This window comes from Felis catus, chromosome E2 (assembly GCF_018350175.1).
Source record: "Felis catus isolate Fca126 chromosome E2, F.catus_Fca126_mat1.0, whole genome shotgun sequence".
Taxonomy (NCBI): Eukaryota; Metazoa; Chordata; class Mammalia; order Carnivora; family Felidae; genus Felis; species Felis catus.
In genome coordinates this window covers 44,247,659-44,261,093 of record NC_058382.1, presented here as the reverse complement: position 1 = coordinate 44,261,093, position 13,435 = coordinate 44,247,659, and the positions used below count along the sequence as shown (strand labels likewise).

At 39.5% G+C, this 13,435-nt stretch overlaps 1 protein-coding gene across 3 annotated transcripts in view; it reads right to left on the bottom strand.

Annotated features, from left to right (window-relative positions):
- The window catches only part of TANGO6 (transport and golgi organization 6 homolog), a 194,652-nt gene that overhangs the window by 106,040 nt on the left and 75,177 nt on the right, over positions 1-13,435 (bottom strand). For all 3 annotated transcript variants that reach the window (XM_045045579.1, XM_003998190.6, XR_002150077.3), the window contains exons 13-14: positions 10,170-10,679; positions 7,054-7,111 (exon numbers count right to left, since the gene is read on the bottom strand). In XM_045045579.1, the coding sequence (XP_044901514.1) occupies positions 7,054-7,111; positions 10,170-10,679 (568 nt within the window). The remainder of the gene's footprint in view (positions 1-7,053; positions 7,112-10,169; positions 10,680-13,435) is intronic.

The following is a 13,435-nucleotide window of genomic DNA, read 5'->3' as shown; positions in this document are numbered from 1 at the left end:
ATACAGGGCTCAGACCCAAGAACTGTGAGATCATGACCTGAGCTGAATGAAGTCAGATGCTTAACTGACTGAACCATCCAGGTGCCCCTGTTTTTAATCTTAAAAAGCACAACAATAGAGCCAATTTCTACCATTATTTAAAAAGTTCTAAAGATGTAACCAAGTGTACTGAAGGGAAAAAAACCATTTTTTGGAAGGTTTTTAGAAGATTTGGAAGCCATGAACAAGGTTCAAATTGCTTGCTAAGTAATCTTAGAAAAAATACTTAAGCTATCTAAGTCTCAGAGTGTTTAGCTATAAAATGGGATTATCTCTCTTCATACCACAAAAATAACTCAAGATGGATGGTAGACCTAAATGTAATTGTGAAAACTATAAAACTCATGAAGAAAACACAGAAGTAGATCTTCATTATCTTGGGTTGGGCAGTGATTTCTTAGAAATGACACCAAAAATGCAAGCAATAAAGAGAAAAACTGGTAAATTGGACTTTATCAAGAATAAACAGTTTTGTGCTTCAAATGACACCATTAGTAAGAGAAAAGACAACCCACAGAAGGGCAGAAAATATCTGCAATTCATACATTTAATAAAGAACATGTTTCCAGAATATATAAAGAACTCTTATAACTCAATAATAAAAAGACAAACTATATCAGTTAAAAATGGGCAAAGAATCTATTCAGACATTTCTCCAAAGACGATAAAGAATGTACAACAAGGGACACCTGAGTGGCTCAGTCGGTTAAGTATCCTACTTTGGCTCAGGTCATGATCTCACAGTTTGTGGGTTCGAGCCCCGCACTGGGCTCTGTGCTGACAGCTGAAGCCTGCTTCAGATTCTATGTCTCCCTCTCTCTCTGCTCTTCCCCCACTCATGCTCTCTCTCTCTCAAAATTAAATAAACATTAAAAAAATTTTAAAAAAAGAAATGAATAACAAGCTCATAAAAAGATGCTCAACTTCATCAGCCATTAGGGAAATGCAAATCAAAACCACAATAAGATACCACTTCACACATAACTAAGATGGCTGTAATTAAAAACACAGACAATAACAAATATTGGTGAATATGTAGAAAAATTGGAACCCTCCTAAATCTCTGATGGGAAAGTAAAATGGTGCAGACACTTTGGAAAACAGTGTAGCAATTCCTCAAAACGTTAAACGTCGAGTTACTATATGACCCAGCGATTCTAAGTATAAACCTAGGAGAAATGAAATCATATGTCCACACAAAAACTTGTACATAAATGTTCATAACAGTGTTTGTTATTCATAAAAGCTGGAAAGTAAAAGCAACCCAAATATGACATCAACTTATGAATGGACAAACAAAATGTGGTTAATCTGTATGGTGGAACATTATTCAGCCATAAAAAGGAATATGTACCAATCCATGCCACAACATGGATGAACCTCAAAAACATTATTCTAAGGGAAAGGAGCCAGACACAAGGCCATACAATGTGTGACTCCATTTACATGTAACATCTCCAACAGGCAAATCCACAGAGATGAAAAGTAGTTGAGTGGTTCTCAGGGGCTAGGGGAAGTAGGAATGGAAATTCACTAATAATGGATATGGAGTCTCTTCTTGAGATGATGAAAAAGTTGTAGAACTGTATCTAATTCTAGTAGTGACAGTTGTGCAACTCTCTAAATATAATAAAAACATTGAACATTTTAAATTGGTGAATTTAGGTGTATAAATTACATCTCCAATAAAAAGTTTGAAAAGTAGGGATAATCTACTACCTAGAACTACTTCAAGAATTTACCCAGACAGCATATATGACAGACTATTTGTTAAAGGCTCATTTGTTAACTAGGTGGACAGGACAGGACATAAAAGCAATCTTCCCATTTCAAGGACATAAATGGAGATGATAAACTTCACAGGAACTGCATTCCAAATTTCAATGCCAGATCCAATTAGATGGTCCTTCAATGGATAGAATTATGCTCTGCTAATGGTTTCCCAACTTACTTCACTTGACGTAGAAATCTGAGAATGAGATAGGGAGTTCGGCCTCTGACAAGTTAAGACTTGTAATCCCACTCAGTTCGAAACTCAGTAAAAACAATTTCTATCCACCTCTCCCCCCAGCCACCCACCCAGCTTCCTGGCCTTTTGGTCTCCCTCCCCTTGTCTCTTTTTGCCAGAAATGAAAATTGTTCTCTGAGAGAAAGAGGGTAGAAGAGTTAGTGAGATCTGTTTGGGCATGTCAGGATATCCAGGTTGTCTCACTACACACACGGGTACACTTTCACCTCCCATGCTTGGCTCAGAGCCTAGGGTTTTTGTGTGTCTTTTTTTTTTTTTTTTTTTCCTTTTTCTTTTTCAGTGAGTCTGGTAGTTTTACCCAAAGATCTTTCTGACACCGACAGGGATCAGTTGGATCTCTGAAATGCATCTGTCGCTGGTTGCTTTCAAAATGTCCTTTAACTAATTCAAAGCGACTGAGAGAATACGTGAGCAGATCCACAGTGTGATAAATAACTTGTCTATAATATCTTCCTTGAAGAATATCACTTATTTATCATATTCATTATTGAACATCTATTGAACATTATTGAACTGAAGTGTGAAAAATAATCCAAATATTATGGGACCCTCAAGGACATATTTTAACTCCTATTTTGGAAAAAAGGACTTCCACTTTTTGCCTTATATATTTCCTGGTCAATTAAATGTTTTAAAACAATTAGAATGCATTAATTTGTGCAATTAATAATGATATACCAAAGAATTAAAAAAAATATATATATATATACATACACACACACAAGGAATCTAAAAAGGAGAGACACTTAATGGCCACAGTCTAAGATTAGGTCTTCTACTTACTAAGGCTGGATTGCAACTCCAACACAGCAATTTGGTATCTAATTCTCTGCCTGAACAACTCGCTACTAAGTACCACCTGGGAGCAGCTGCTGTGAGAATCATCAACCATCACTTTCTCAGTAGCACCACAAGGAGAGGCAGACCATCTTTCATAAAATTAAACTTTAACTCATAGGGAATTTAGTTCTCAGACTGTTGTGATGGACAGATAATACACACACCAACAGTTCTTACATCAGGTATCAATAAGGATCTGTTGAATGAAAAAGTTTAATTCCCCTCTGCTCTGTGCTCAGACTGCACAGTTGGTGAAAAATTACAAAAGAAATACAATTTACCAACAAATTAAGCAAAAGAAAGATTGTAATTTTCACATGGAGACATTTAGGCAGGTTAGAAAAGGAAAACTTAAAGACATGGATGTGGACGTGAGCAAGTGCGTGTACACACACCCACACACACACACACACACGCACACACACACACACACTCCCCACAACGAAATGCTACTCAAACCACAGCCACACACCCCTTGTACTGCATGTTTACAAGGGGGCTGGTCTTGTCTGACTGGGAATCCAGAATGGCTTGGTTCCTGGAGTGCTTTGTATGTAGGCAAAAGGCACTGGCAATGCAGGTGGGAAAATTCAGCTCTTTCTTTTTTTAATGGGAAATTCACCTAAGGCCTTGGCCGTTAAATGCATGTTACAAACACCAAAACATCAATTAATTCAAACTTGTCCATTGTGCGGAGCTGAGAACAGAAATTACACCTCTACCTCCCATGTTCTTCATCACCAAATTAGCTACTAACTGATTAGCACACCAATTAAAATTACTAAAAACAAACATAAAACCAACAGTTGTGATTTTTATAGCAGACCCTAGAGGCTAATGAGCTCAATGGGTTAATCAGCCAAGAAGCTTACTCCAAACAGCAATGTTGCCACATAAGAATGACATACCTCCTCTTCCCCCCAAAACCCTGTCCTAAAGAAAAAAAAAAAAAAAATCAAGAAACAACAGTATTACAGCTCCTTGAGAAAAGTACTGACTGACTTATTTTCTGAGACTTATTAATTATAGGTATTTGAGGTTCCTGCTTCATTGATTTACTATTTCCATAATTACCATTCATCGTCATGTGACTTCCTGAGCCCCAGGCTTATCTCAATTCTGAGCCTTCTTGCCCATTGACCTGTAGATAGTTACCTTCTCTCTTGACACCCTCTACTCTTTTGGCTTTTGCTCTCACCTGTTTGGCCTCTTTGGGTGGTTGTTTTGTCTCCTTGGAAGAATTTTCTTTTTGCTTTTTAACCTAGTCATGACAACTCACTGTTACAGTGTTTCGTATATAGCAGGCGCACAATAAATGTTTGCTGAATAAAGAATGAATTCCAAGGCTCTGAAAACTTCATTACTGGCTTCAAATCTCCACCTTTTCCTGCATTCATGCTCTTTGCTCTGTGACCTGGCAGCTTATCCCACTGAAGGGAACCAGTGTATTTCTCTCCCTCTTGACTTTTGGGTTGGGCCACGTTGACTTAGTGTAGCCAACAAATTGAGGGAGAAGTGATAGGATGCAGGTTCCAACCTTAGACCTAACAAGGCCTCTCAAGTTTGCTCTTGTTCTCTTACACTTCTGCCATGGGCCAGGGGTGTGGAGGCTACTGGGAGGCCACTGGGCCAGGGGTGACCAAGAACGGGCACAGCAAAGCTGCCACAGCCTGCCCCTAGAACCATCTAGCCAAGCCTGTCCTAGATCAGCTGAACCCTATCGGTCTACAGATGTGTGAGTGATAATAAATGATTGATGTTTTAAAGTACCGAGTGTGGGGCGCCTGGGTGGCGCAGTCGGTTAAGCATCCGACTTCAGCCAGGTCAGGATCTCGCGGTCCGTGAGTTCGAGCCCCGCGTCAGGCTCTGGGCTGATGGCTCGGAGCCTGGAGCCTGTTTCCGATTCTGTGTCTCCCTCTCTCTCTGCCCCTCCCCCGTTCATGCTCTGTCTCTCTCTGTCCCAAAAATAAATAAACGTTGAAAAAAAAAAATAAATAAAATAAAAAAAAAAAAAGTACCGAGTGTGGGGGCAGTTTGTTACATAGCAATAACTACCTGATAGAGTCTGCCTACTCAGACTTTAGATCTGAAAAGTTACATACATTACCACATTATTATCTAGCAATCTAACAGTAGAAGCAGCAGTAATAAGATGATGATAACACTAAAAGCATAACAGCTAAACCTATTTGGACACTTACTATGTGCTAGGCACTTTGAAGGTATTAACTCATTTAATCCTAATATTAATCTCCCTTCATAGACTTTTTATGATAAAATAGTTTTAGATTTATAGAATCATGGAGAAGATAGCCCAGAGAATTCTCATATTCCACACCCACTTGCCCCTATTATTAATTTTTGCATTAGCATGGTACATTTGTCACAATTAATAAACTAAGAATGGCATTTTATTATCAACCAAAGTCCATAATTTCCTCAGATTCTCTCTGTTTCTTCTGAATGCCCTTTTTCTGTTCCAGGATCCTATCTACCACATTATATTTAAATCATCGTACCTTCTTACTCTCTGACAGTTTTATTCCTTTTCTCCCCTTAAGAAGTTTTAATTATTTTTGGTAACAGCTTGAGATATAATTCACATATCATAAAATCTGCCAATTTAAAGTATACAATTCAATGGTTCCTACAATATAGTAGGAACACAGTTGTGCAACAATCACCACAATCAATTTTAGAATGTTTTCATCACCCCAAAAAGAAATCCTTACCCTTCAACTATTACCTCCCAACACTTTCCCCTTTCCTGCCAGCCCTAGGCAACTACTTATCTAGTGATCTATACATTTTCCTATTCTGCACATCTCATATAAGGGAACCATACACTATGCACCCTTTGGGACTAACTTCTTCCACTTATAATGTTTTCAAGGTTCATCCCTGCTGTAACATATTTCACTACTTCCTTTTTTTAACGACTGGCTAATATTGCATTGTACGGATAAAGTATATTTTATCTACCTGTCAGTTGATGGATATTTGTATTGTGTTCATGTTTTGGCTTTTATGAACACTGCTGCTATGAACATTCATGTACAAGTTTTTGTGCGGACATAAGTTTTCATTCCTCTTGAGTATATACCTAGAAGAAATGCTGCATCAAGTGGTGACTCTGTTTATCTTTTTGACAAACTAAAAGACTGTTTTCCAAATTAGCTATGCCATTTTACATTTCTATTTAGCCCTCTTTCTACAAATATGAAATTGAAACCCAAAAGGATCAAGTAATTTGCCCAAGTCCATATAGCTGAGTAGCACAGGAATGGAGGTGCACCCAGGTGGTCTGTCCCAGAGTCCTAGCTCTTGACGATTATGCTCCACTGGTGGAGCCAAGAGAAGCAAAAAGATAACTGATCTTCTCACCATTTCTGATTCTCACTCTTCTAGGAAGGATGCCTATTCTCTACATCCTGTTGAAGAAGCCTCTCTCTAGACGTGGAATCCACAAATTAATGGAGGTGGGGAGAACAACAAAGAATCACAAAGGAGAAATAAAATTATGGCAAAAAAATATTTCAATGAGGGGCGCCTGGGTGGCTCAGTCAGTTAAGTGTCTGACTTCGGCTCAGGCATGATCTCACAGTTTGTGGGTTCAAGCCCCGCGTTGGGCTCTGTGCTGACAGCTTGGGTTCTGTGTCTCCCTCTCTCTCTGCCCCTCCCCTGCTCATACTCTCTCTCTCTCTCTCTCAAAAATAAAATAAACATTTAAAAAAGTGTTTAAAAAACATTTCAATGAAAAATTGGTATATATTCTGAAATTCTTTTAAATTAAAGGGAAAGCAATGGTGCATACTAGCAGTAGTCAGGTACAAAAAGGTTAAGGTAATGAGAGTTGATGCGTGAGCCATTCTTTACTTCCTTGAATGAGAAGAAATAGGTTTTAATCTACAGAATGACAAAGACTTCCTCATCACTATCAGACACTGAAGCTCTATTGGAACCCTTAGGAAACCATCCAGCAACATTATTATTATGACTTAAATTGAGTCCTAGCTAGGAGACAGGGAGATGAACAAAAGGACCAGCAGTCTTGTGGTTCCATGACTTTAGAGATTTTGTGCAAACATATATGCCACAATCTTTGGTCCACAGACTCAGAGTCCTTTAAACCAGGACTAACTTACCCTGAATAGCAGACAGATATACAAAGGTGTCTTCATGCTCCAAGTTCTCCAAGAATATCTGCAACCACAAAATAAAGGAGTGATATGATTTGCAAAGAAAAAACAAGATATAAGTGACCCTTATGGCAGCCTCAAAAGAATAAATGCTTTTCTTCTTGTTTGTCTTAGCCAGACATTGGTCTGACTTGAGAATCTTGTAGGGAAGACGGTGTATATGTTTGAAGACCCATTTTTACAATAGTTATAAAAGAGTACCAGTTAGAGGAAGATACTTCTTGAAGTGGCCAAGTATATACCAGAAGTAGGAATGGAAACCAAGATCTGGAAGAAGAATCTTCAACGTTTGCTCCACTACAGGCCATGGTGGGCAATACTCTCACATGTGACACGACAGACTACCAGTCATGAAACACAAGATGCCAAGTGTGGGGTTATGTCCAATTGATGGCATATTTGCTCTAATTTCATCCTTTTCCCTTGCATTCAGAAAGTATATGGAAATGCAAGTGACAGAGAGATGTTACTGAGATAACCCTGAATCTGTTCTAATTTATTTCTTTAAATCTTTTGCACATTTCGGCACTTCAGTTGATGTTAGTTACAAATTGTCTTCAACAGATTGTCTCACAATTGAGGAACGCACTGGGGTGTCAACTGCAGAGAGTACTTAAGCTTATGAAGAAGATAAGACAGTGACATGTTAAGTTTAGGCCCTAATATGAGGGCCAGAGAAAGACAGCAGCCATATGCCCATTTTTTTCCTGCTTGGGAGTCTAGGGGAAGGACGGGGGTATCTGTTCCACATTTAGTGATGCATCGTTCGCGGGCACAGTGAGTCTTGATACCAACTTGATGCTGCTGGTCTCCACATCTGCAGCATGTTAGGGAGAGCCGAAAATTAGTTTAATTGGAAAGAGGGCCAGGTTGGAAGGGGTGGGATCATGTAAGGAGTAAAGGAAGCTTAATCCAGGGTAGTGGCCATGGGAATAAAGAAGAAGAGAGAGAGAGATATTTGACAGACTTCTTGGAAAAAGAATTGACAGGACCTGACCAATCATGCACAGAAGATGAAGGTTAAACAAGTTCAAGAAAATCCCAAAGACGTTCATAACATTCACCATCTATTTGGTGTATGAAGGGATATCTTTGGTGATTGATTACTCAAAGGAGATACATTATTTGAGGCTTACAGTAATATTTTAATGGCAGCAAATCCTTGGCACATTAACAGGCCTTGGTTTTCTCATCTTAAAATGGGGATAATACCAATATTGCAGGTGTTGTGAGGACTAGAGACAATGTCTGAAAGGTATAGGACCAGGCTCAATAAACAGTGGTTATTATTATTATACTATTGATTCTAATACTTCAGTGACTAGAGATAAATGTTTTCAATCAGAATTATAACTCTTAATCTAATGGCTAAGGAATATGAAAGAGATGATAATTATGATGGGGAACCTTTTTTAGATGCTCATTGTGTGCTTATCTCTATAATTAGTGCTTTACGCAGACTTTTTTTTTCAAGGTGTCAGCAGGCTCATTCATTCCAACATATATATATATATATATATATATATATATATATATATATATATGTAAATGTATTCATTCATTCATTCATTTTAAGTAAGCTCTACGCCCAACATGGAGCTTAAATTCACAACCCTGATATCAAAGGTTGCCCGCTCTACCAACTGAGCCAGCTAGGTATCCATACACAACTATTTTATTTTAAATTTTAAATATTTTTCCTTCTTTTCTTTTGTTTCTTTTTTCAGATTTTATTTTTATTTTGGGGGTGCCTGGGTGGCTTGCTTGGTTAAGCGTCTAACTCTTGATTTTGGCTCAGGTCATGATCTCATGGTTTGGGGGTTCAAACCCTGTGTCAGGCTTCACACTGACAGCTTGGGATTCTTTCTCTCTCTCTCTCTGTCTCTGCCCCTCACCCACTCAGTCATGCTCTCTCTCTCTCTCTCTCTCTCTCAGATAATAAACTTAAAAAAAGAATTTCTTTTTAAGTAATCTTTATACCCAATATAGGGCTCAAACTCACAACTCCAAGCTCAAGAGTTATATGCTCAACAGACTGAGCCAGTCCAGGTGCCCCTAAATTTTTCAACACAAAGTGGGTCCTACTGTTATTACCCTCACTTTACAGATGTAGAAATTGAGGGGGGGGGTTGCATGGGTGGCTCATTCGGTTAAGCCTCTGACTCTTGATTTCGCCTCAGGTCACAATCTCATGTTCGCAGGATCCAGCCCTGTGTCTGGCTGTGCACTGACAGCACAGAACCTGCTTGGGATTCTCATTCTCCCTCTCTCTCTGCCCTTCCCCCTTGAAAAATAAATAAACAGATGTAGAAATTGAGGTTCAGATATTTTAAATGACTTGTCCAAGAAAATGATCTGGGATTGGATCAGTAGTCTCTAGACTCTTTGCTCTTAATCTCTAACCCATACTGAGGTCAGGAAAATTACCACAAAAGGGAAAAGATCCCCAACCAAGTATACATTGTCTCCCACATACATCTCTCATGTACAGAACAGACTCTTCACTGTGATGGAGGGAGAAGGCAGGAGTGAGGGGTGCCAGTTCTGCACAATTCCCCTACAAAGGGGGCCCAGAAAAAACAGGTGGCTTCTCTGGGAATTTGCTCATGCTGTGCCTTCCCCTTTTCTTTCCTGTTCAAGCTCAACTGAGTGGTCTCAGGTGGTTATCTAAGTCTTTCCTGTGTCTACATCTTGCCTCCTCAGAACAATTACAATTTCCCTAAAGGTGGTCCAGGGCAGGGGCGTCTGGGTGGCTCAGGTGGTTAAGTGTCCAACTCTCAGTTTCAGCTCAGGTCATGATCTCGCGGTTTCGTGAGTTCGAGCACCACATTGGGCTCTGTGCTGACAGTGCAGGGCCTGGTTGGGATTCTCTCTCTCTCCTCCTCTCTCTCTGCCCCTACCCTGCTCACACTGTCTGTCTCTCTCAAAATAAATGAATAAACTTAAAGAAAATTAAAACAAAAAAACCCAGGTTGTCCAGGGCAGTGCTTGGTACATAGTCAAGGCTCCCAGAAAGCTGCCCCACTCTGCGTGCACGTGTTTTCCCAGTATGTTCTACTTACCTTGAGAAGCTTCTCTTGCATCTCAAGGGCTTTTGCTTCTCTCTGCTCTATCCAGCAGGAAAGAGTTCGCAGGGCAGCAGCCCGCGTTGGAATCTGAGGATCATAAGCCGATAAAATAACCTCCTGGAGCTGGTCTGTGGTGATGCTTCCAGACTTGTGGTTTGTAGTAGTTCTGGACGCACTGACCTCCTGAGCAATGGGTGGAGTGTGAGATTTCAGGCCCATTTGCCTGGATTTCTCCCGGCTTTGCTGTTGTTCGAGGTCAGACCCATTACTGTTCTTTTCATGACTGGTTTGTTGCTGTTCTTCTATTTTCCCTTCTGGATCCTTTCTGTTCAGGGTACTTTGGGCAGCCACACTGACAGCATCGGTGGAAAACGCCCCATGGGTCGAGATGGTGATGCGGAGATCGGCAGCGAGCTCTTGGATGACAGGGTCAGGGTACACATTGGAGACCTTCTCCAACAAAGGCAGCAATTGCTTCAGGACAGCGAAATCACCTGACTTCAACTACAAAATGAAAGAACAAATGCCAAACCCAAATTAATATAGCAGATGTTAATAATGCCTAAGCACAAGGGAACATATTCTGAGTAAGATCTTATGCATGGTGTAATCAGCATAGTCTAGCGCTCAGTAACTATTGTTGAATAATTATAGCTAACACTTATTAAATACCGTGTGCAGGTATTCTTCTGAGTTAAAAATAAACTAGTGATGTACATGATTACACTTAATTTTTAGTGGGAATTTAGTGGGAACCTGGTGGGAAAAACATGATTATCCTATGGTTTTAATTTGCATTAGCCAGACTACCAGTGCTATTAAGCATCCTTTCATGTTTTTTGGCTGTCTGCATTGCTTTTTTCTGTGAACACCCTGTTTACATCCTTTGGACCCACTTACCTGTTAGACTGTTTGTCTCTACAGCTATTCTCACCATCTCAGGTTTTAGCACCCAGACATATGGTAAAATTATTTTCCAGATTATTATGTTTTGACTTTTATTATCTTTTTTACTGCATTATTGTACTTTTAACTTCTATGTACCTTTTGCTATAAAAGATGAGTTAATATTAGCAAAGCACTTAGTGCCTGACACATAGTAAGTGCCAAGTAAATGCTTTAAAAAGAAATACAATAAAAAATACACACATATTCATATCCCTATAATCTAGTTATGATTATTATCTACATTATAAATGGGGGAAATGAGGCACAGAACAGTTAAATAATATGTACAAGGTCACACAACCGGAAGATGGTGAGATAAGAATTCAGTAGGTCTGGCTCCAGAGTCCACACTCTTACCCAATACCCTACAGAGTCTCACTTGAACAAATAAAGCAGTTATTTTTTTTTTTAATTTTTTTTTTAACATTTATTTATTTTTGAGACAGAGAGAGACAGAGCATGAACAGGGGAGGGGCAGAGAGAGAGGGAGACACAGAATCTGAAATAGGCTCCAGGCTCTGAGCGGTCAGCACAGAGCCCGATGCGGGGCTCGAACACACGGACCATGAGATCATGACCTGAGCCAAAGTCGGACGCTTAACCGACCAAGCCACCCAGGCGCCCCTAAAGCAGTTTTTTTTTTAATGTTTATTTGTTTTTGAGAGAGAGAGAGCATGCATGAGAGTGTGGGGAGGGGCAAAGAGAGAGGGAGACAGAGGATCCAAAGCAGGCTCCGCACTGACAGCAGAGAGCCCCACACGGGGCTCAAACCCACAAACTGTGAGATCATGACCTGACCTGAAGTCAGACACTTACCTGACTGAGCCACCCAGGCACCCACAACTAAAAGAGTTCTTAACTACATTTTCTAAAGTGGCTGGTCAGCATACAAAGGCATCATAGGTCTGGAAGATATCGAGACAATAATTGGCAAGAGGGAATTTTTCCTAGAAAGTGAGAGTGAAAATTACATAAGATTTTATTCTCTCCTGCAGCTTTGTTCTATAATGCCATATGCCTTACTAGGAACAGTGTATGTGCAGGCAGTAGAGAAATGAGAATCAGTGAGAGTCTTTTTCTCTTTGAAAACACTAGAAATATTATCATATGAGGCTTCATGAGCCCTTGATATTTGAAAACCTTGCAAGTCTTAAAATCCTTTTTAGAACAAGGCAGGGTATTTATTACTAACTCATTCACTCGTTTCATTATCCAACCAACCAATCAACCAACTGCCTGTGTAAGATCTATATAATATTCTCATTTAAACTCTAAGTCCGCAGAACTGTTACTGTTTATTTTCCCCATCACTTTCCTTCCAAGTAAATAAAATCTTGAGGTTTATGTCAGGTTTGTACCTATAGAATTTCACCACACACACCCCTCAGATTCCTTTGTTTAAACATTAGGAACTCTACAAAATTGACACAAGGTAAAATTTCTAGCTTTGCAGAGTATGTTAACCTATCTGCATGTGTAAGACAACTGACTACTGCATTGTTACTATATCTTAAAGGGAGAAGAGGATATGTATGTCCAGAATAAAAATTATGTTATCTGAGTAAAAGGCCAATTTTATCAGGAATCTGTAGAACTGGGAGAGATATTTTAGTAATAGAGAGTGACAGATATTTAGATCATTTTGTGAGTATTACCATTATGCTAGACTTCAGCTCGTGCCTCTGCAGTATTATGGGCATTTGTTTTTTCTTTAAGTGTCTGAAATGGGAAAATCTATTTATAGCAGGAGTGTATGGACTCTTTTTCATTTCCATTGTACACAACAATTACTTCTTAAAAAAAAAAAACAAGGGGCGCCTGGGTGGCTCAGTCGGTTAAGCGTCCGACTTCAGCCAGGTCACGATCTCGCGGTCCGTGAGTTCGAGCCCCGCGTCAGGCTCTGTGCTGACCGCTCAGAGCCTGGAGCCTGTTTCAGATTCTGTGTCTTCCTTTCTCTGACCCTCCCCCGTTCATGCTCTGTCTCTCTCTGTCTCAAAAATAAATAAACGTTAAAAAAAAAATTAAAAAAAAAAGATAACTAGACCAATGGAACAAAATAGAGAAACCAGAAAGAGACCTATATAAATATAGTCAATTGATTTCTTTTAAGTTTATTTTTTTAATTTAAGCACAGTTGCCACACAATGTTACATTAGTTTCAGGTGTGCAACACAGTGATTCCAATATAATCAACTGATCTCTGCCAAAGAAGGAAAGTCAACACAATGGAGAAAAGACAGATTTTCAACAAATGGTGCTGGAACAACTAGACATTCATGCAAAAAAAAAAAAATGAATTTAGACACTGACCT